Here is a 23,395-nt window from a genome sequence, read left to right as displayed (position 1 = left end):
TAGCACTGAACATCAATTACTTCAGAGTTTTATACGAGGTCACAGTTCGCGGGGAAAAGACTCCAAGTCGAAGCAGACGATATTATTTGTTACCAACAGTCTACGATTAGTTCGTTAATGTTTAAAATGTGACATCATTTCAAGCACAAAAAGATGTCCAAGATTTTTAAGAAAGGAGAGAAGGCGTTTGAAACACCACGTCCTTTTAGATTATGAGTATTTTCTCAATATGTTGCATCATTCATAGCCTAACTGCGCTTAGCCTCATTGTGCCGTGGGCCTGGACGTTTGTTTTTTTTTCCACAAAATGCATGATGATCAGATGATGACATGGTTCTGGAACTCGATCAGAGGCTGCATCCGAATCTCTTGTCTAGAGCTAGGTCTAGGTCTTCGCTCCATTGGAAATGCGTGGAGACGTGCAGATAATAGACCTAGCCGTAGCTCTGGAAGCCCGTTTCGGACCTTTAGAGATCCCAACGCTGGTCTGTTGTATCCATAGGCTGGTTTTGGTGTCAGTGAACCAATGTCAAATCACTGATCGCGATTGGGGTCTGTACGAAACAAACAGGCCCTTGGCTGCTAGTGCTACAGACTTGCTAGTGCAGCCCTAGGGGCCTAGGCCTAGCTTGAGAGTCTTTTGAAATCTAGGCCTACCTACCTATTTCATGTACTGATGTAGGCCCCTTCTTTGAGATTTCACACTGATTTTTTTCCACATGGATTTGAAATTGGCGGCAGATTGTGTTACCAAAGCAATGACATTTCCTTGAAGTTGAATTCGTAACTAATGATGCATTTCTGTTTTCGGTTTACGAACCACCAGATTCTGTGTATAACTGGAGTCAACTTTCAGAGGAAATCGATTATTGTAAGTTGACATTAACAGTCGGTGTGGGCAACGACACCTTCGCAATTGTTGCAAGTCATGTACATACTAAGTTCATTTTGTTTGCAAAACCGAGTTGTAAGCGTCCATCTAGTTTAAATGGCACAACTCAATTTTATATTTTGATTTTTACTCAGTTGTTCAGTGTTTCCCCTTTCACAACCCGAGTAGAGCAGTCGGGGAAATCCATTGATCGACATATAATACCATTATACTCCGATCTGGTTATACCCTTGATCGAGTAACAGCCCCACGTCGTCATAAACCTTCGTTTGGCGTATATACATTGTTTAGATTTTTGTGCAATTTCGCACGGCCTTCTCCTCTCTTTAGAGTTATTCTGTTCACTCGAAGCTTATTTGAAATTCATATCCAGATAATTTAAGTGCTTACCTGTTCTTAGATTCAATTATCCTGACTGTAGAGTGTCTCTTGTGCATCATTTGAACATCAGCTTCTTGTCATTTTGATGATTTCATCTTTGACCCCTTGCAGGGCTATGTGGAGTTACATCTTCTCCCCCTCAGGTCAGGGGTCAACCGCATCTTTCTCAACAGCAAGCAGTGCAATATCCTTTTTTTAAATTTTCTGCAATGAAAACGTTTTAAAAGTGCCTTGCATCTGGAGAACTTTGCAAACCTGTACGAAGTTCATAGTTCAGTACAGAGTTCAAAGGTTCACTCAGTGTTTGAAGATCACCTGGCGTTCACCTTAACCGGAACTCGCTACGGATCTACCGAATCTGCATCAATGAGGTGTGGGAGGCATCCTTCATGTACAGTGATCCCTCTCTGTCCATCTGTCAGAATGAAACGAAGCAGTAAGTCTTCAGTACATTTCCAACTTTTTTTTCTTAATGTAGAATGCATATTTTTATGTCGTGATCAGTTTCCTTGCCAACTTATCAGAGCCTCTCGGAATCCTGGTGAAATGCATTTTTGTTTTGCCATCTTTTTTTTTCTACAGGCGTAACCTAGATTTTTTCTCTGGATGCCACAACACTGCCATGAACTCTGTTGACCCGGACCAGGCCAACGGAGAGCTTCTCATCAAGATACCCCAGGACGCAATGCATCTTGTTAATAGTCAGTTAATTCTATGATTCATTTCTTTGTTTGATTTCATATTTAATTTCAAGGTTTATGCTTTATTTTTAGATGTTGAATGCTATTGTCAGCATCCAGGTTTGGTGGTTGCTGGAAATTTGTAAAAATTGTGTAAGGACCAATATGTTTTAAATGTTAAAGTGTATCTTCATTGTTTAGCTATGGAAATCTGACTTTTTAAATATCTTACAAAATGCCACAGATTTCATTTGTTTCAATGTTTCTTTTCAGAATTTGTCAAGCTAACCACTTTTCAAAGAACGAGTTAGCTCTTGGTGAACCAGGTCTTGGTTTTTTCATAATTGGTCTGATCCTAACGGTGCAAGAACCCTCTATTTCCTATAGATGAGAAGATGCTGAGGGTGAGCATCGAGTTCTCCCTGGAGAGACCCCAAGGCGGGCTGCACTTTGTTGTTCCAGACATGGAAGGCTCCATGGCTGAGGTGAGACCTATAATCAACCTGCTAACCTATAATTCAACAAATTAACCCCGACTTCACCGACAGTCTTACCGGCATGCTTCCTGAAACTCCACAGTGCAAGGAATCAACGACGCCTTCTTTGTAATTCAGTTTTGGAGGAGAATCCAGCCCATGTTACAGTGACTTGGCTGTACCTTTTCAAATCCTTCAAAATCCTCCTAAGCTCCTGGAGGATTTTGGAGGATCTGAGAGGGTCATGGATATCACTGCACCTTTCTTTTCTTTCAATTCTTTCTTTTCGTGAAACCAAAAGATCTTCAAAAGTGCCTGAGCATTGTTACTTGGAACCTTGATGATGAAAGGGGGGAGGATGAAGAAATTCTGCAGTTACAGAGTTGGGCGGAAAAGCCAGTCTGGTTTCCATGAAAACCCATCAAAATCAGACAGGGACCTATAAACTTTTCATATGTTGACCTTGGTCAATATATCCCAGATACATCAGATCCCAACATAGCCCAGATCACTTGCTGAGTTTTCTTGGTAACCTGTACATGTACACAAACTACATCCTGGATACCAGGCAAAATAGGCGAGCAGTTGACAAATTGTCGTCACACTCAAACAAGTTTGGCAAGAGATCAAAGATGAAAATATTTACATGTACCACTTGGTCAATGTGGCTTCCCTAGAACAATTCAAAACGGTTGAAGAAATTGAAAAGATTAAAAAAAATGACTGTAGGTCTGTCTCTAAATATTAGCCGGTAACCCTTCCTTGCAGAGAGCTGCCCATATGTTCACCCACAGCCACGAGAACTCATCCCGCGCCTGGTTCCCCTGCGTAGACACATACTCGGAGCCCTGCACCTGGAAGTTGGAGTTCACAGTGGACAAGTCCATGACGGCCGTGGCGTCAGGCGACCTCATGGAGACGGTCTACACGCCAGACATGCGGAAGAAGACTTTCCACTACGTACTGAATCAGCCTACGTCAGCGCCGAATATTGCACTAGCTGTCGGGTAAGTGCCTATGTACGCAAACCTATGGAATCGATTTACTTACAGGTGGGTCTTTACTGGATGTTTGGGATGTTCTTAGGAAAAGTTTTAATTGACAAAAACCAATTTATGCCTCTTTCTGCTTAATCTACACACTTCAGCTCCCTAACTGCAGTAGGGTGAATAACTGTGTATTATGCTCTTGCAGAGTGTTTGAAATCAATTTAAATATGTTGTTCCAAATAGGTGGAACAAACCTGATATTTAATAAATCTTTCTATCCTAGTATTCCTCAATACCATGCCTTATGTTCTTCAAATCCATTATGGTAGAAGCTATCTCTATGAATTAGGAGCACATTCTCAAAATATAAGCAGTCAAACGTAACAGTCTGGCAGCCACAAAGTTTCATCACCAGGATTAGTTAGCCAATTCTCTGTTCCTTTCCGTCTGTTTTGAAAGATGACTTGAGCCGAGGCTTTGCCATTGATGTTTGTCCCTTCCTGTCTCATACTCAAGGCCCTTTGAGATTCTGGTTGACCCCGTCATGCCAGAGGTCACCCACTTCTGTTTGCCTCAACTCAAGCCACTTCTGGAACACTCCACAGCATTCTTGCATGAGGTGGGTTGACAGAATTTTCTGTAAAAATACACTGAACAAAACTAACTTCTATAAATTTGCTCATAATTGGTGATCGATAATTTGCAAGACTTTGGACGTCTCCAAGCCATTTCTTGTTAAGAAATACCATTTTTTTTTTACGTTAGAGGAGTTGATCATTGGCAGTGATGGTTTTGTTGTTTTTAAACGTCTAATTTCCAATAATGTGATAAAATTCACGCCGTTTGTCAGAGGCAAGGGAAAAATTGTGTTAGTTTTTAACTTCTCAAATAAGTTACTCTCTTCCTATACCCGAGACGAAAATGGCTCCCTGTTCTTTTTCTGGCAGGCATTTGATTTCTTTGAGGAGTGTCTAGGTACCAGATTTCCCTACAGCAACTACAAGCAGGTGTTTGTTGATGAGGCATACAAGGACTACTCATCCTTTGCAACGCTGTCCATCCTCAGGTAAATCCAGCAGTTCTTCTCCTGACCACATTGCTCACAAAATGGAGTGCCCACCCATACATGTACACGTAGTTTAACATTCTATGGTTGAAAAGATCTGACGGCCCCTTGCAATCCAAACTTAACCATGTTCTTGTCCAAACGTCTTTTGCTTGTTGCTTGAAAGGAAACATGGGACCTAGTGGTTAGGGTTTGTAGCTTGTGATCATAGGGTCAGGGGTTCGAATCCAGCAGGTGGCAGCTTGTTGTGATCTTGAGCAAGTGACTTTATTACCATGTGCCCCTCTCCACCCAGGAGTAAATGGGTACATTTGAGCCCAGACATGGTTATGCTCTGCCAATTACACTAAAATGGCAGCATTGGGCTGGTACATTCCCCAGGGAGCTGAGATATGGTCTCGGGAATGTTCAGATGATGTGAGCCCAATGTGCAGGATAATGATAATATGCGCATAGAGACATTCCGTAATATGCGCTATATAAGAACTGACTATTATTATTATTAAATCTGAATTCCCAAATACTTTTTTAATGTCATATTAAGATGTAGATTTGACAAGACTGGAAGCCGGTTTAACTCTATTCTACATGAGAGCTGTCTCAGGGCTCTACAAACTGAACTCACGAGACTGTAGTCTCCCAGAGGGAATCATTGTCTTTGCTATGGAACTAAAAGTAGCCCTTTTGCAACTAGGAACACTTAGAGAATGGCAATTTTGCTCATCTGAAATTCACCCTTTTTGAAGGGAATCATTCAGAGCGGAAGAGGAACATTTGGAGCTCAGAGACAGAGCTCTTCAGTTCAACTGCCAATTCTCGTTAAAAAAAGCAACCCAATTGTCCTGCAAACGTACCAATCTGCTACATTCATAGCCAAAGGTGACATTCAGAATAAAAAGAGGATTATTCTGAACCACAAGATGCTTTCTGGCTTCCACTGTTGTATATTACAACTAATCATTCGTTTTCCAATGCCCACAGCACCAACCTGCTGCACTCCCAGCGCATCATCGACCAGACCTTCACGACGCGCCGGCTTATGGCACAGTCGCTCTCCGAGCAGTTCTTTGGCTGCTTCGTGGGCTCCCAGAGTTGGTCGGACCTCTGGCTGCCCAAGGGCATCTCCAAGTACCTGACGGGCCTGCTCCTCAAGAGGATGTTTGGGGTGAACGAGTACCGCTACCACATACACAAGGTGAGCGGCAGTGCAGAGCAGTTTATAGAGAGAGTTGCGACATGGGAGTCTCAATTGTTGGAACCAAAATGGTGGATTATGCGTCAGTGCCCATGGACAATGAGCACACACTAGCTGCATGCTGTACAGCACACATAATGAACAGCCATTTTGGTTCCAACGTCTCAAGATGACACTACCCTGTTTTTATACAACTCTGCTGCTGAGCCCGTTTTTGAAGGCGTGTGGCACTGAGACGTGTTGCCTTGTGCTTTAGGGTTTGCAACTCGCAAACATAGGGTCAGGGGTTCGAATCCAGCTGCTGGTGACATGTTGTAGCCTTGGTAAGGTCACTTTACTCCCAGTGACCTCTGTCCTCCCAGGAGTATGAATGGGTACCTGTGAGGGGAGAGATAAGATGGTTATGTTTGATGAGCCATTTGTACCTGAAATTGCAGCATGGAGCTGTTTAATCCCCAGGGAACTGAGATGGTTTGAGAATTGTTTATGGGCCCACTGAGCAGGGGTAATAATGATGTCCGGTGCCTTGATCGGGGTTCCAGATAAGTGTATGCTGTAAGTCAGTATTGTTACCATTATCAAAGTTTCAGTCTGGACCATCTAGTTCTTGAGGTAAGAACTTACTCTGGCAAGTGGTCAAGATGTCCCAGTCAGTGCCCCACCTCTTTGGATCTAACCTCCCGGTATCTTTGGCAGTACAAGGGCTAATCTTATAGAGCAGCTGAATATTGGTACGTACTTAGCACAGAATATGTTCGCTTAGCAAAATCTGGTCTCCAGCCAACGTGACGTATACTGCTTCGGCTGGTTTGCAGCTTTTGTGCTGACTTGCAAGGCATAGTTTTTCACTTGCAAGCTTCATGAAATCTTATAATGGTTTGTTCACGGTGATGTTCAAGTCTGTATAATCAGTTTGCCTTGTTTGGTGACACAGAGATTTTGTTTTTGAACCGTTTACTTTTAATCCAGCAGTAACTTTGGCAAAGAGAGAAACAAAGATTTGTTGAATCTGTTTTGTAGGAGATGACATCACTCTGTGAGTACGAGCAGGAGATTGGCGGGGTGATCCTCCACCCTGATCCCGTGACCGTCCCAAACGCAGACTCGGATGACCCCGAGAAAACCTCGGCCCAGCCCGCCCCCAAGTCGGGGGAGAGCGGGGCGTACTTCCCGATCCGTAGCCCTCACACAGTGTCCTGGAGGTATCTGGACATGATGAGGGTCAAGGCTCACCTGGTCATGAGGCTGATTGAGCTCAGGATCGGACAAGATCTGCTGCTACAGGTGAGAGACCCTGCCTCGCAGGCTTCGAAGGCGATGTACATTAAACGATGGCCAAATTTTGAGCTAAATGCAAACTTTTGGTACCCAAGTACTTTATTATGCAGTGGTGGTACAATGAACCAGTTCAGTTTTCCAAAAGCGCATGCCCAAACTGAGATCCTCACAAATTCCCATTCAAGTCTGTCCTTGAATTTCCAGGTGTTCAACAAGCTTCTGTCACTGGCTGCGTCAGCTGCCTTGCTGAAGTTTATCAGCAACTCCTGGGGGAACATGCTACTGTCAACCAGTGGGGTGAGCAACTAGCTTCATACTCTCAGTGTAATTTACCTTTGACTTCTCTCGATTAAAGAGATGCTCAATGCTGCTACGTAGTTTATGATTGTGGACAGCAGAGCATTTTAGAGCTGGATGTGGCTGGCCAAAGGCTTGCCTCAAATCATGTGATCTAACAACAGTGTAACTAGTCTGGGGAATGTATCTTTGAAGGCACAGTTAGAGATAAGCCCCCCAAAAAGTCTTTTGTCTCTGGTCAGCACATGCGTTGATTTTAATCGTGGTTGTTAATCTTCTCTGCGAGAGCTGCAACAGCACCCTCTATTGCTGCACTGCCTCAACATTTTTGTGGGCAGCTCGATCTTTTACTCAGGGCAGTTGATCCCAACGAGATTGAAACAATGATAGCAGACTGTGGATACGAAGTTGTGGTTTGTTGTCAGCTCATAATCAAAGCTAGTCTAGTCCCATGACTCGACAACTTGTGTCTGCAGTTGTCTATTAAGTCCAGCCCTGGAAGAGTATCATTATGCACTTCATCCCCAATGGAAGATTGATTCTCTCAGGCACGTTGACACTCTCCCTGAAGCAAACCTTTACTAAGATTACACGGTAAGGAAACATTGAGAATAAACCTTGCGTGCCTTTCATTCCCCTATCAGTTCTTGAAGTCGCTGTCCACTGTGTCTGGCAAGGACCTTTCGCTGTTCCTGGATCAGTGGGTGTACCAGGGCGGGATCGTGCAGTTCACTGGCAGCTTCAACTTCAACCGGAAGCGGAACATCGTGGAGCTGGAGTTGAGACAGGACCCGGGGCGGAAGGGCATCCTGAAATATGTTGTACGCACAACTCTGGGGTTTTTCTCTCTTTTAATATCACCCAAACTTTCCGAGATCCCTCAAAATCCACAAAAAGTTTTCAGAGAAATTTGCGGGACCGACTAGGGTGGATTCCAGTAGCTTGATGCCCCTTTTAAAGTTGATGAACAGAAAGTGTGTCATTGCTTTCCTATACACAGCAGGATTTCCTGTCGGGGGGAGGAGTTCAAGGAAGGGTCCACCAAAAAAATGTAAAGGGAGGATCGAGGTTAATGCCAATTCTGCTGACTAGTAGATTTGAAAATGCAAGCTTTATTTATGATTGATTAATGACTGAGGACTTTGCTGCACTTGGTCAGAAAGTGGATGGGCTACGTTTACTGGCTCTGTGCAACATTGTTGAGGCTGCAATGCACCGTGGCGTACTGTAATCTGCAGGGACCTTTAAAGGTGCAAGGGTACATGTCCATGTTAATGCTCTACAATCAATGGTTGATTTGATGGCCTGCTGTAACATGCAGGGACCTTTAAAGGTGCAAGGGTACATGTCCATGTTAATGCTCTTCAATCAATGGTTGATTTGATGGCCTGCTGTAACATGCAGGGACCTTTAAAGGTGCAAGGGTACATGTCCATGTTAATGCTCTTCAATCAATGGTTGATTTGATGGCCTGCTGTAACATGCAGGGACCTTTAAAGGTGCAAGGGTACATGTCCATGTTAATGCTCTTCAATCAATGGTTGATTTGATGGCCTACTGTAACATACAGGGACCTTTAAAGGTGCAAGGGTATCCAGTGTTAATTCTCTTCACTCCAAGGTGGATTTGATGTGGTTGTCGTAGGTCAACCGTTCATCCGTCCTGAATCGGTAGAGGAGCTGAGACATTTATTGTTGACCTCACTTAGTAAGTGAAAGTAGATTTGATTTGAAGTGATTTGATTGCCTCTAGTCAACTGATTGATATTTCAGGGACCTTTAAAGGTGACCATCCAGGAACTTGATGGATCTTTTGAGCACACGCTGCAGGTGGAAGATAATGTCACTAAGGGAGACATCACCTGCCACTCCAAAAGTCGACGGTAATTAAAGTTATCAAATTCAGGTTCAAATAGTGCTAGAGACCTCTTGGTTTTCTCAATTTACCTGCCAAATGTGAAGACCTTTAACCTCTCTATATCTGTATTAGTGCTTTTTGTATATCCATGTATGAATTGGATAACATCAAACTTTAGTTTCAAATTAATCCCGACAATTTATTGCTTTCAACGTAGGAACAAGAAGAAGAAAATCCCCTTGAAGAATGGTGAAGAAGTGGACATGGATCTCAGCACAATGGAGTGAGTACCTACCTTCGTGTTCAACTGGGTCCAGAAAGTAGTATGAGCATGCTGATCAGGGGTAACAATATCATATGAAACCCTGACTTGGCCTTGGTCTAAGTCAACTGAGTACAGCTCAGTGTAACCAGTGTATCTTTGACAAGTAACTGCAGCCTCTAATTAGTGGCTTACATAGGTTTGTGTGTCATTTCCAAGCCGCAGCCACCAATTTTCAACACGGCTGTGCTCTGATCCTAAAATATCTGCATAAGCGTTAGTTCTGAAGCTATGCTGAATGTGTTGGCACCTTCAGTTCAGACTGACTAACTCATCCATTCCTTGCTTCCTTTCTTATGTTGATGTCAGTGCTGACTCACCTGTCTTGTGGATCCGTGTCGACACCGAGATGACCTTGCTGCGTCAGGTCGTCTTCCAGCAGCCCGACTTTCAGTGGCACTACCAGCTGCGCTACGAGAGAGACATTGTTGCGCAGATTGAGGTAGGTAGATGATTACACCCCGTTGCATGACATAGGTATTTGGCACAATGTAACGTTAACCCTCCCACTGCAGTGCTGTCCTGAGGGTAGTTGGGGTTGGCAAGGTTTGATGCTGCGCAGCATTTAGTTAGAAAGTATCGGAAGGCATGCGCTCACATGCTGAACACTGGGGAATTTCAGACAAATTGGCAGTGTTGTAGTGAAGACTCCACAAGACGTCCAGTCGGAATTCAAGTCACAAGCTTTTCAAATGAGCTGCAAAAAGAACATTCCTTTGTCATAATCCAACCTGTCACTGGTCCAGTCTTTAATCTTGTATCTGCTCTTGTGGTGATCCTTACTACATCTTCAAAAATAAGAGCGTATTTAGAGGGTCTCAGAAAGGAGATAACCTTTGGAGAGATGCGTTCAAAGTAACGCAATTGATGTGCTGGCAAACAAGATCTGAATGAATTTTTTTTTGAAAAGGATAACTTGTGACTTGAGTGGTGAACTTATTCCAAAGACTCAAGTTCTGCCGATTTTGCCTTTTTTTTTTTAATGATTTCTCTCTTTGGTTGTCAGGCTATTGAGAACCTAGAGAGGTTTCCCAGTCCCGCAACGGTCAATGTCCTCTCAGAGATCATCGAGAACCGACAGTGCTTCTACAAAGTGCGGATGCTTGCAGCACATTCCCTAGCCAAGGTGAGTCAGACTATTTCTCCTCATGGTAGATCTGTAGATATCCCAACGAGTTGCAAGTGCTTGCGGAAAATGAATATGACTGGAATGAAGGCATTGTTGCCATGCCGTTAGGCCTGGCTTGGGTCAGACCTTTTGTGCATTTACTGTTGCTGAATTAAAACGACCAGAAAATTTGCCTTCCAAGATGGCGGCAATGAATAAGGTGTATACTGGGGACATATGAAACAATGCAGTGAGTACAGGTATTGAGATTACCTGTTTAACTTCACTGTTGATGGTACGCTGGGTGGTGTATATCTTGCAGCTCCGATTGTGAAATTTGAAGTGTTGGAGTTTGTTCTTTTCCTGCGGATTTTTGCCGATTCCGTGTAGATATCTAACGAGCTGGTTGCATCCTACATGGGCCACACCGCCATCATTGCAATGTTCAAGAAGCTCTTTGGTTCCTACTCTTGCTCGGACATCGTCAGACAGAACAACTTCGGCAACTTCATGGACTACTTCCTGCAAAAAGTAAGCCCTGTGACACTAGATTCAGGATGTAAGATTTCCAGAAATTTCTGGATTCCGGAAATAGCGTGAAAAGTTACCATTTTTTGGAAATCGCGAAACATTCGTTCCCACTTTAATAATGTAGAATTATACATACATGATCCATACCGGCATGCACAGGCTGCTTGCGCTTCGATCTTCACAAACATGGCAGATCATGCATTAGCGCATGCACGGCCTATGTTACTCACCAACACGCGCGTACCCAGGCTACGCCTTTATGCACTTAGCACTTGTATCATCCCGAGGGCGTACTGGTGATGCGTACTGTTCATCATCATAGGAATGAGGTTGGTGCAACCTTCAACATCTCCCTGGTTTGATGGTTCCCGTTGTGATCCCATCACTGGTAATGGAGTTGCCAATGCGATACCACTGGGAACCGCTGATTAATCGGGTGTCAGTCATGTCAATGGCGACGTATTTTCCATGCATGTGTTGTGCGAACGATCATGTGCGAACTTTTCAGTGACAAGTGAGCGCGTGTTTGGATAGAAATTTTTGATCAACATGGAAGTTGACCGGAAAGCGGATGCCAAAGAAATTGACAAGGGAATCAAGAATAAATTCAAGTAGACATGGCCAGAGGAGAAGGACCAGGATGGATATTTTGTGTTTGACTGTGTGTGCAAGCTTAATAATAAGTAACGGTAGCCAAGCCAAATGCATCATCTGTAACTACGTAATTAACTATTTGTCAAATGGGAAGAAGGCGATAACTGGACATGGTAACCCCGAAAACCACTGGTGTAGGAGGAAGGACAGAGATTCAAACAGAACATGAGTATGTTCAAGTCCCAGCTAGAAATGGAGAAAGGAATAAGTATCTCAAACAGTTCATTTTTATCTGTTAAAACCCTAAAAACTTAAGGGCATCTGGACCCTTGCCATTAGTCTCTCGGTCTTGCAAGCCCTCCCTCGCAGTCTCACACAGTTTATTGGCTTTCAGTGATTTTCAGGAGTTGACTTCGTTGGTTGCTTACATCCCCGCAGATTAGGGGAGAATGTAAATTCAAGAAGAGTACAGTCAGGGTTTGCCTTGAGATTTTACACGTTTTAAGAGGGCTTTGTGGGGCACCTCAGGGTAAAATCTTGAATTATCCCTTGTTTCAATTCACGTTCTTCCCTTATTAAGAATCCTACAATGTAAATTTATACCACAGTTTAACAGTGTTTTTATTGATATTAGACAGCCGAACCAAGCCGCTAATTTTTCACCACCTGGGGCTGAGGTTTCACCATTTGTCTACCACATAGCTTTTGATTGGTGCATTGGGTATACAATGCATTCATGTGTTTTACTGTCATGGACACAAAAATCGACCCCGTTATTACATGTGTGTTGCGTTCAGCCATCAAAATCGCCCCTCGAACAATTTTGACAGATACGCAATGCTGGGCACAAGTGTTGATACACAGATGGAAAGGCGCCTTTGGCAAAATTCTCATGAATAATTCCGTTGGAGAAAGAATAAAGTTCTGAATGAAACAAACATAAAAAACTTGGCTGCAAGATTATTTGTTGCTCATGGACACGTATGTTGGCACGGTGCTCACGACGAGACACTTAATCTGCCCCAGAATTTTACAAAATTTCTTCTGTTTTGCGGCCCGACGATAAACTTGCACACAGAGGAAGACATTATTTGTGCCTACTGCAAAGTTTTGCTGGAGGCACATCATGCCACAGTAGTTTTAACAGCGCTGACTAGTGTTAGCTCTGCCCCAAAATAAACTCCTCATTTGGAGCAGCATAGGAATTAGACTTGTCACGGAACCCACAATGCACATGCTCAGTTTGTCGTTTAGATTTTGTTGTTTTGTCAGACACTGCCCGTTGCCCTGGCTACCATACGCAATGCTCACTCGCTGTGCCCCAAGGAATCGCTGGATTTCCTGGTCGACCTCATCAAGTACAACGACAACACCAAGAACAAGGTGAATAGAGGTCCTCAAATCTTCACGGAGCTGCTGTTACCAGAATGAGTCGTTGACAGATTTCTGATGTAGCAAGTTTGTTGAATAAAATGTGAATGAAACGTAGAATTTTTCATAGTAGCATTGCAATTAAAGGAACTTGTCAACGATTTGCAAATTTTGGCCGAATCTTATTGAGCAGTTTACCTGATACTGAAGTACATTAATGTAAACAGTGGATTCTCATGGCCTTTGTGCTTGAATTGAAGGGATGGTTGTTTCATATTGCTGCAAGTACATTTGAGAAAACAATTTGTTGGTTTAACTCATCCATGCTAAATATAACCTGCACGTTGCAACCTGTATGAGGTGTGACAATAGTAATAATAATAAAAATGGATATTTATAACACGCCGGTTTCTGCCTCGAGAGACGATCATGGCGCAGTACAATCAGGAAAACCAAAACATAGACTGATAAGAAATTCAACAGCGGTAAAGAAAGAAGTGAGTTTGCAAGGCAACTTTGAACTCAGAGACTGAAGAGTTAGGACAGATATTGAGAGGTAGTTCATTCCAAAGATGAGGACCCGGATATGAGAAAGATTGGTCACCCCATGAGTTGTGAGTATGAGGAACAGCAAGCAAAGAGGCATTGGAAGATCTGAAGTACCTAGTTGGGTTGTACATGGTGCCAAGTGGTCCTCCGGCAATGCTGTTCTTCATCGTTCCCGCTATTGAGTTTGTGTAAGGAGTTGTGAAGCCGACAGAAATTTCTGTATTCAACGGTCACCCCCTTGGAGAGCAGGGACTTGGAAAAAACCGAAACTTCTCGCCCTGAAATTGAAGCCATCACCAGTGCATAAATATATGACTAGAGCCAGAATGTATCTTAATGTTTTTAAATTTTCTTTTTACATTTTTTGCTCCAATTCGTAGTTTTCTGACAATTACTACCGTGCGTCACTCATCACTGCATTGACCCACACCATCACCCCAGCTGTTGCCATGGTGAGCACCAGTGTGGAGAACCTGACGCCAGAAACGAAGGTAAGGGCGTGTTTTCCTTGGGCAATATTCAGACAGGACTATCTGCCCCGAGTTGAAGTACAGCCTCACCAGCAAAAATGAGACAGGTTGGTGTGAAGTTCTGATGCATACAGCAAATCGTACGTTCAAATACAAAACAGTCTTGTGAGCTCAGTGTGCCCCAGGCCATACACGTATAAACCTGTGGGCTCCTGTGGTGAGTTCCCACCAAGGGACCATATGCGAAAGTGATGCCTTCTCTTGTAACTGCGCTTGGAATAGATATCCTTTGTGTTACCTCCAATTTTTGGACTAGATTAAAGCCAAGTATTATCTTACTGTTACACAATTTCTTTTGAAAAAAAAAAGATTGTGCTTGAGGAGGTGACCCGTTGCTTAAACCTGGAGAAGCTGCTCCCTTGCTACCACCACCGTGTGACCATCAGCTGCCTGCAGGCCATCCGCACCTTGCAGAAGAACGGCCACCTGCCCAGCGACCCCACGCTCTTCCAGACCTACGCCCAGTATAGCCATTTTGTGGAGATCAGGATGGCCGCGTTGGAGTCGCTGGTGGATTACGTCAAAGGTGGGCAGGGAAAATCATGGTTCCAATGGTCATAGTGTCGTATGCAACTTGTTACTTACATAACTGCCATTGGTGTTCCAAATCCAAAATGTCAGATTTTGAAGGTGGCTTGACTGCCGCATTCCGAGGGCACACATCTGAAGCATTCCATTCAAATTATGAGAGATTCTCAAAATGGAACTTATTTTTTAGTAGAGATTATATTTTCCTTAACTTTCATCTTTACAATAACATACGATGCCAAAAGTAACATGAGAAGCATGAAACGATGGGGATTCTAACATCAAGAATTTCACAGTGTTCTTCTTTCCATCATCTTGAAATATTGCCTTGAAATCAGTCAAGTGATCCCAAGCTTGGCTCATCTGGTGCAAGAGACTGTTCCTGGTCCAAGTGAGAGTATTCTCTGCAAGATTATCAAGAATATTCATCCCTAGCCATCTTACACACTCACCTGTCAAACGGATCCTTGTAGAGAAAAAGATGATCCATGACTCGCGGTGTCGTGTTGCTGGTAGCGAGGTTTTGGCTGCTGGTGCTGCTAGCCTTCATCTGGCAACTGAAGTCTGGATGCTGCAGAGTCCGTTGTATACTGCTGGACCGCGTCCTGCATGTGCCCCGCCCCCTGTACTGCGGACGTAGTACGGATGACCTCAGCGGGTGTCGCATGCTCCACTCCATGGGCGTGAAGGGACGTGTCCTCGGTGTGGCTCCGTTGTGTTCCAGTGCTGCGGTGATTGTGTTGGCGGATGGTGGGGAGCCAGAACCCGGGAATGTCGATGCCGCTGTCCCTGTTGATGCTGTGTCAGTTGAGGTGGACGTGGATGGCCTCCTTGATGCGTCTGGTGTACCAATGCTGGTCCTGGTCCACACAATGCACAAGGGATCCTTGTTTACCTGATTGAATCTGACTGTTTCGAACAAAATGTCAAATGAATATGTACGCTCTGGTAATTCACTTAACCTTAATTTTCACTCGAGTTGTTAGTTGGCTCAGAAGTTACACTTGCATTTACACGAGTAGGATCCAAGTTGAAAGCAAAGTCGAAGTGATATCTGGGCATCTATGGCAAATAGCTGTGCGCTTATTTATCGTTTTTGTCTCAACTTAGCAGAATGAGTCAGAGTTCGCCAGAACTACTTTTGAGTGAAAGGCCTGTGCGTGAATCTTGCACAAGTGTAAATCAGTGGGAACCATCAACATTCTACACCCATATATTATCCATTTTCATCAAGATGCCAAAATGAGTGGTACATCAAAACGAAGAACTCACTCTGCTCTTTCCTGTGCAAACTAAAACAGAATTACTGGCCTTAGGACTCATTCTGAGGAATCCGGTCAGAGTTGTGCTCAGCTCATGCGTACTTGTCTTCCCGTGTTTTTCTTCTTCAGTGGAGTCCAACGCGGACATCTTCTCCTGGTTGCTGGACATTGTGGAGCAGGACCCCATGCTCTCCGTCCGACACCACCTCTTCCAGATGCTGATTGCCAACCCGCCCTTCAGGCACCGGGAGGCATCGGCACTCAACAAGGAGAGCCTAGTGGAGAGGCTGTGGACCCTCATGAAGTAACTCCACCATTTTTGTTTCTTCACTTCTTTATCATACAATCCTTGTGTAGCCGTATCACCGTGGGGTCCACTTGTGGGCAACTTCGGGCACAAACTTTAGCTCAACCAGTAGTCTGTTACTTTTTAACATTGCGCACATGCAATTTAGTTCCACTCGAACTCGTTAAATCGTTACTCACATTTCACTGCAAGCTGCAATTCTCGCAGCTTACATGGTCATAACAATCTCATACAGTTTTTTTCCAGTGAATGGTTCCCTCCTAAGAAATGGAATTGGCTGTTGATAACCATGTGGTGCATTTATGCCCTGGAGCCTAGTCCCAAATGGTCGATTAGATAGGGCAAACCATTCATTTTTGGGTGATGTTAGTTGAACTATAGTTAACTGTAGTAGTTACTTGAATTTTCCCTAAGTTGATCCGGGTTCCCGGTAGTACATTTGATGTTCTTGGAAATTGATAATTAGCAGTGGGACCCTGTGTCTGTAGGCTGGTTTCACATACATGTCATTAAATGGAATGGTCCAATCATTTTTGGCTAGCATGCCTTTGATCAGACGTAGTTAAACTATCAAGTGCAATTTTTAAATTGGTCTTGCTCGTATATGAGGACAGTTGTCCAAGTGGTACCTGTCTGAGAGTGCATCGCAGACTTCATCGCAAAGACCTGTTCTTGTGTTATTTAAAATTTTCCAGTGCATAAGCCAGTCCAGTAGACCTGTAACATAATGATGTCACGCTTTGCTTACTTGTACACTTTCCTATTGAGGTTTGGTGGGTCGTAAACGCACGTGTAAAGAAAGGCTGGCGTCATTATGTTCTAGGTCTGTTGTGTCAAGTGTAGCACCTGCTTTGTTATCATGACTTCGTGTGCTTTGTCTGGAGTGGGTATTATTGGCTAGGGCTACTGCTAGTCACCGTGGAATATGAGTGGCAAAGACAAGCCGTAGATTGCAGCAAGTTACTCTGTTTCTGTGACCACTGTTTTATTGTCTGGCTAGCTGCGGTACCTCACATGATGCCAGACTGCGGTGCGATGCGGTAGACTTCTACTATACCCTGTACGGTCGGAGTCGTCCGTCGTGCCTGCCCATACCCGAGGTTGGTTTCCGACTTTTGCATGAGTAGTTTGCATGCATGCTTTAAAGTATCACCCATCTCAGCCTACCTTACCTGCTGGGTTTGGGAAGGGGTCCTGTCCCCTCACTTTTGCAAATCAATTACTTAGCCCAGGCAAAATTTGTTGTCACAAGGCCTATTTCACTATTTTGATTCCAGTCCACTGGTTTCTTGGTGTTGGTGTCAAGAGTCTGACAAACTGTCCCTTTGTTGCTGTTGAAAGGACACTTGTGCATGGTGTTCATTATTCAATAGCACACCGTGCCATCCGAGCCCCTTGCAAAGTAACTACAGAGTTTGACCCTGGCAGATGTGCAGTACATGGGGTTTATAATCCAGGTTTCTTTTGTGTGTTTGTAGAATGGCACCTTGATAATGGTTTTGAGGATTTAGAATTCACTAAATGCACCTGAAAAAGGATGCCCTTTCTGTGTTGAAATCACAAACTGTCCAATTGCTTGCATGAGTTTGCATGATGTACTGTCGAAAAAACATCTCAATTAGTGTTACATTCTTAAAGTAGCTTCCGCTGGCTTTTAAATTTGATCGTATATTTGTCATGCCACCATTGCACATTGTGGACTGAGATCACCAATGCATTTACTCCTTCAAAGTTTCCCCGATTCAGTTGTCCTTGTCTCATCATCCGCTCTCACCATGTGCTGAATTTACCCACACCCTGCTTACGTCTGCTCCAGTTTTTCAACTTTATTTCAATTACATGCACTGGCCGGTCTCCTGCCCTCTGCTGTATCAAGTCCTATTCTCGGTCTGGGAATTGTACTAGACCATCATGAGGCGAGCGTGATTAACAAGAAGGCAATAATCTGATGAGTACTTTTGACCGTGGGTAGACTTCTGACAAAATATGCCAAGGTTGCCATGGCAAAAAGATTAAAAGCTGCATTGCTCACGATGGTCTCTAGTCAAAGAAGCTGGCATCGTGGAGCCGAAAGTGTTAATCAGTTGGAACAAAATCCCTGTTCGATTCTTGCTGTTACTGTTTTTGTTATCAGAATACTTGAGAACTCACAAAAGGACATGAATGCTTGGAAGCTGCTCTTGCCCATACCTACCTCTACAACCCATTATTCATTCCATGCCAACCTTGCCTAGCAGACCATCAACGAATGTGTAAACTGCACCCAGCATTTTCGTTCTTGTATTTTTGTTTTTCATTTGTTTCTGTTTGCCGCATGCAGCTAGGCTTGGTTCTTAATTTAAAGGAGAAACGAACCATGCTCAACCCATCCATAATTATCCCCGAGGATGAGTCGATGGGAAGCGATTCACAGTCCGTGGTAAGTTGGCATCACGTGAAACGGTCATGTGCCCGGCACAAGGCCGTCACATGATGCAGTCACATGATACAGCAGCATTATGAATGTCAACCCCCAAGTGGGACCATCCGCGATACACGTAACGTCCCAAAGTGATCAGCCCATCACAGGCCTATGCTTGTTCAGGCACATTTTTTACCTTATCACCTGTCAAGTCACATGGTAAAATCACCTGCCTATTAAATCACATGACAAAGCGCCAACATTTTGCCAACATTCAATGTACGTAATATATAAACTGATATCATTAGCAGTCTGCGCTGAGTACAGTACAGCACTAAATAACTTCTCATTTAGTGAATATTTAATTTCGCCATGTATAAAACAGTTGGTCAGCTTTTCTTACCTTTCCTTATTCTTTACTTCTCATGGTTGCCATAACAAATTTTAAAAACAGCAAAAAGCAAAAACCTTGTGCAGTTAAAAAATTTCCTCATTTATTTTTCTCAAATTGCCTGTTGCCTGCTTGATGAAATGCCAGTATTCCTTGCGGTGGCGAGTATTTTTTTTCACAGTCTGGATGCATGTTTGGCATAACGTATTGTGGCCCCCATGCACTAACTACCAACCACCCCCAATTTTCTAAAACTGGAAGCCCCTCTTCCCCCTAAAATAATTACCAAGAACTTCAGTGAGTAATCAGTTGTGCCTAAAATTTTCAGGGAAAAAGGCATGATGGTCATGTTTTTTTCCCGCTTTTGTGAAACTCCTTCATGTTTGAAGGAGGATAGTCAGGAAGGTAAAGACGACAGTCCGCAGTCCAGCGGAGAGAGCAGTCAGGAGCGGAAACGAAAGAGCATCTCCCCGCTTCCGTCATCCTTGTCATCGTCACGGCAACGCACGGAGCCTAAGAGCGATGAGGAAGACAAGGAGGGCCCACCTGCCAAGAAGAAAATAGGCCAAGTCCTGCCGGTGTGTACCAGTCAATCATAGTAGGTGGATCTGTTGAGCCCGGGCCCTGGGGCATGGTTTGTTACAGAGGTCAGCTAGGTCCCACATGCAAGCCTGTGCGCATGGCTCCCAGGGCCTGCAACATGCAGTGGGACATGCTAGAAGGCCATGTGCTTAATTGCCTATATAGTAACTGGGTCTTATTGTCTATAGACTTTATTCACTGGTCGGCCATATTGAAGTTGAGAGCGAGGTTGTCATTTTTAGAAATTGATTGAGAGCAGAAAAAAGTTGAAAGGGAGGCTTGGAATACACACCAAGCATAAAATAGTCTTGTACATCTATATCAACAGTCTGCAACTTATAAAACGGAATCAGGGAAGCAGATAAAAAATGGCTTCCTTGTGAACTGCTGTTTGCCGTTTTTTAAAACTGTTTTACACTGGGGTATGCAGAAAGATTGTAAATATTACCAGGGTTCTTGTATGTTGACAGAATGCTGCCCTGATCCCATGTAAATAGCGCAGAGGTGCTCCGGTCCTTACATCAAAGGATAAGTTAGGCATGTTTGAATTGCCCTAACAATGAGAAATATTCACTTTTGTATTTGTGCCCGGTCAAACAGAAACCCAATCTTGAGACTCAGGGGAGCACAATCTCTTCAGAGTCGTCTTCCGATGAAGATACCTCGCCTTCCACTGAGAAGACAGGACACCCGTCACCGGTCTCAAGACCAGTCAAGTTGGAGCCCGGTACCCACACGACACCCAGTGTCAGACCCAAAGAAGAGCTAGTTGGAGTACCAGGTGAGAGTGAGCATTGATTCTCATAAGGGAGGTAAACCAATGTCTGTCTAAATTCAGTATCTGACTTGCCAAAAATTATGGTGTTATACCCAGCAAGATATGGGACGGAGGGGTACTCCCCTTACACGCCCAATCTCTGTTAGACCTAAGACCTTAGGTTAGACCTAATGTGGACATGCTCACAAATGAGGCGTAAAAAGTATACCAGTCACATAGGACCAGTATGTTTGTCGCCACCAACTGTCTCTAAAGTCCTCCGTTTGTATAAGGTACAGTAGAGTACCAAAGATGCCAGTCCCAAAATTAGTATCCATTGAATACCATTTCACATCCGTTTAAAACTGGTCAAGTTTGGCTCATTCTATCTGCATGCTTACTCACCTAAAAAGTTCTGCCGTGTGTAGAAAACAGTCCTAGACTCCTATTCCTTGTTTTTTTCAAATACTCAATTTTTTTTTAGGCTTGGCCAAACCGGTGGACTCAAAATATCGCATCCCCAAGCTCAACCGCGGTGGCGACGTAGCCCGTGAGCACTCTGCGTCCAGCAGCTCCAGCAAGTCGCACAAGAAGAAGAAGAAAAAGGACAAGCACCGGCATAAGAAACGACATGACCGGGACCAGGACCGAGTGTCATCCACGCACAGACTCGACTTGATGCATTGAATACAGGAACTGGTCTCAAGACTGGGACCAGGACTGAGTGTCGTCCCTCACACAGACTCAACTTGATACATTAAAGACAGGCACTGGTCTGGACCAGGACCGAGCATGGTCCTCACATGGAATCTACTTGATGCATTAAAGACAGGCACTGGACTCGAGACTGGGACCAGGACCGAGCGTCGTCCTCATACAGACTCAACTTGATGCATTAAAGACAGGCACTGGTCTCAGGACCAGGACCAAGCGTCGTCCTCGCATAGACCTTACTTGATGCATTAAAGACAGGCACTGGTCTCAAGACTGGGACCAGGGCCGAGCGTCGTCCTCACACAAACTCAACTTGATGCATTAAAGATAGGCCAGGGACTAGGACCGAGCGTCATCTTCGTACAGACTCGACTTGATGCGTTAATGAGATAGGCACTGGTCTCACGACTTCTTGGGTAGCATCAACTGCCATGCACTTTTATGATTTAACAGAGCCACAACGAAAGGGGCTCATGCATACATTATTTGGGTTTCAGTTACTGTCTCTTAACCTAAAAGAAGCCTGGTTAGTTTGGACAATCTCACAGCTGGCGGCAGATGCCCCCTCCCCCCGAACTTTGCTGCCCCATACCTTAAGTTTAAAAGTTAGCTTGCTTTAATTTTTCACAACAGTGAGTCCCCCCTTTAAAGTCTTATCCCTCTTTAACATTTGCCGTGGGCGTATGGAACGCTGCAGTAGAAAGCATTGTTTATGCGTAACAAATAGTGTATCATGTCTGAGACACCAGAAAAAATAAATAATAGTTTGAAAACGGAAAGTTCCTTTTCATTTCATCATTTGTGTTTTGATTGGTTGAAATGGGTTGAGATTTGGCTTCATCCAGAAATAGTGACAATGGCTAGAGCTGACTTCAGATGGTATTGTGTCTGTATGTACATAGACTTCTGTACACTGCAAGCCACAGGCATTACTTTTGAGGCAGCCAAGCTTATAGAGGTGATGCATGGGAGCCATCTTCTCGGTCAGTGTTTGCTCTGTAGGGATACACACGAGTAGACCATTTGTGCATATCTCCCTAACAAAAGCACTGACCGGGAAGATGGCTGCCGTGCATAAACTCTGCAGGGTGCACCCTTGCAAAAAGGCAAGAAATATGTCCGCCGAGCTCATTAATAAAAGTTATACACTCAAAATATTCTGTATTAGAGGGTCCTGAGAGCCATGGAACTGAGGAATTGAAGAAATACGATACTGAACCTCTGGGCCGGACTCAAGGCTTCCAATTCTGAGCAATTTGGATGCAATCGGGTCCGAAAGTGGCACTATTTGAGCCATTTTGCAGAGGTATGCATTTTCGAAATGGCCACTTTCCCGGGTAGTGAAATTTCCTTCGTTTTAGGGGTGGTCTGCTTTGGGTGAGAATTTCTCAAAAAGTCATTGGTCAACCCACTAAAAATTGAAAGGAAAATTAAAGAGGACACGTGGAACATCATTTTTCTGTGCAGCCTGAACACCTGTGAAAGTTGTATTTTAAAAATATTTTTGAAGTATGGGGATGTATCACTGCCTATCTATGGGAATTTATTTGTAGTGGTGCACTCTGCAGGGGTTTTCACGTGACGTACCCTGACAGGCAAATTCATTTCATGAAGCGTACCACATTCGTTGAGGCTCACGCATTTCTGAATCTGAGTATTTCTCTTGGCAATTTCATGTACGCCAGAATGTTGAGAGACGTAGAAGGCGCACATTTCCGCGCACATCTGTATAAATTGAACGCTCATCGTCTAACTCGTGACTGACATGCCGCGCTAAACGTTGGCGCCAGACTAAATCACGAGTAGTACATAATGATCGTGCTGCGTGTCGGAGGGTTCAGTTCCTACTCAGTTCCTTCTCAGTTCTCACCGAGTGTGGTCTGAGTCCAGGACAAGTGCACCGCTCTCCACAGTCAGTTTTGAGGTAAACATAAGCTAGACTCCACTGGCAAATTCGACTAACTAGAAGTTTTACGTCCACTCACCACCCGATGGTGTTTGCCTCGTGGACAGAATCCTTCCCTCAAAACACAGTATGTACACCTCAAAACTGACTGTGGACAGCGGTGCACTTGTCCTGGGCTCAGACCACACTCGGTGAGAACTGAGAAGGAACTGATCCCGCATGGCGCGCAACACGCTCATTATATACTACTCATGATTAGTCCGGCGGCGCCAACGTTTAGCTAGGCATGTCAGCCCTGGCTGACGTATGGGTACCAGACCTGCCCCCTACGTAACTACGGTAGCATTCACCTGCATTTGAATCTCTTGTCTAGAGCTAGGTGTAGGTCGTCACTCCATTAAAAATGCGTGGAGACGCGTAGACGATAGACC

General features: G+C 44.2%; 1 protein-coding gene across 2 annotated transcripts; it reads left to right on the top strand.

The window, feature by feature from the left end:
- Positions 1-40: 40 nt before the first annotated feature.
- Positions 41-21,837, top strand: taf2 (TATA-box binding protein associated factor 2). 2 transcript variants are annotated; one of them, XM_022236013.2, is made up of 27 exons: positions 41-212; positions 817-871; positions 1,385-1,457; positions 1,619-1,709; positions 1,856-1,974; positions 2,341-2,438; positions 3,198-3,436; positions 3,935-4,037; positions 4,366-4,484; positions 5,466-5,679; positions 6,700-6,963; positions 7,162-7,254; positions 7,899-8,075; positions 9,027-9,136; positions 9,329-9,394; positions 9,743-9,875; positions 10,440-10,559; positions 10,932-11,072; positions 12,939-13,049; positions 13,967-14,077; positions 14,426-14,642; positions 16,036-16,210; positions 17,214-17,313; positions 18,534-18,632; positions 19,395-19,583; positions 20,188-20,368; positions 20,829-21,837. In XM_022236013.2, exons 1-27 carry the CDS (start codon positions 154-156, stop codon positions 21,029-21,031), a joined length of 3,660 nt encoding a protein of 1,219 aa, XP_022091705.1. In that variant the 5' UTR covers positions 41-153; the 3' UTR covers positions 21,032-21,837. The 2 variants fall into 2 exon arrangements, with proteins under 2 accessions (XP_022091705.1, XP_022091715.1); XM_022236023.2 differs by lacking the exon at positions 18,534-18,632.
- The last annotated feature ends 1,558 nt before the right edge of the window (positions 21,838-23,395 follow it).

Source organism: Acanthaster planci, linkage group LG18 (assembly GCF_054643075.1).
Source record: "Acanthaster planci isolate LZ-2023a linkage group LG18, COTS_SCS, whole genome shotgun sequence".
Classification (NCBI taxonomy): domain Eukaryota; kingdom Metazoa; phylum Echinodermata; class Asteroidea; order Valvatida; family Acanthasteridae; genus Acanthaster; species Acanthaster planci.
The sequence above is the reverse complement of the archived record's forward strand: the minus strand, read 5'-3'. Positions and strand labels throughout refer to the sequence as shown.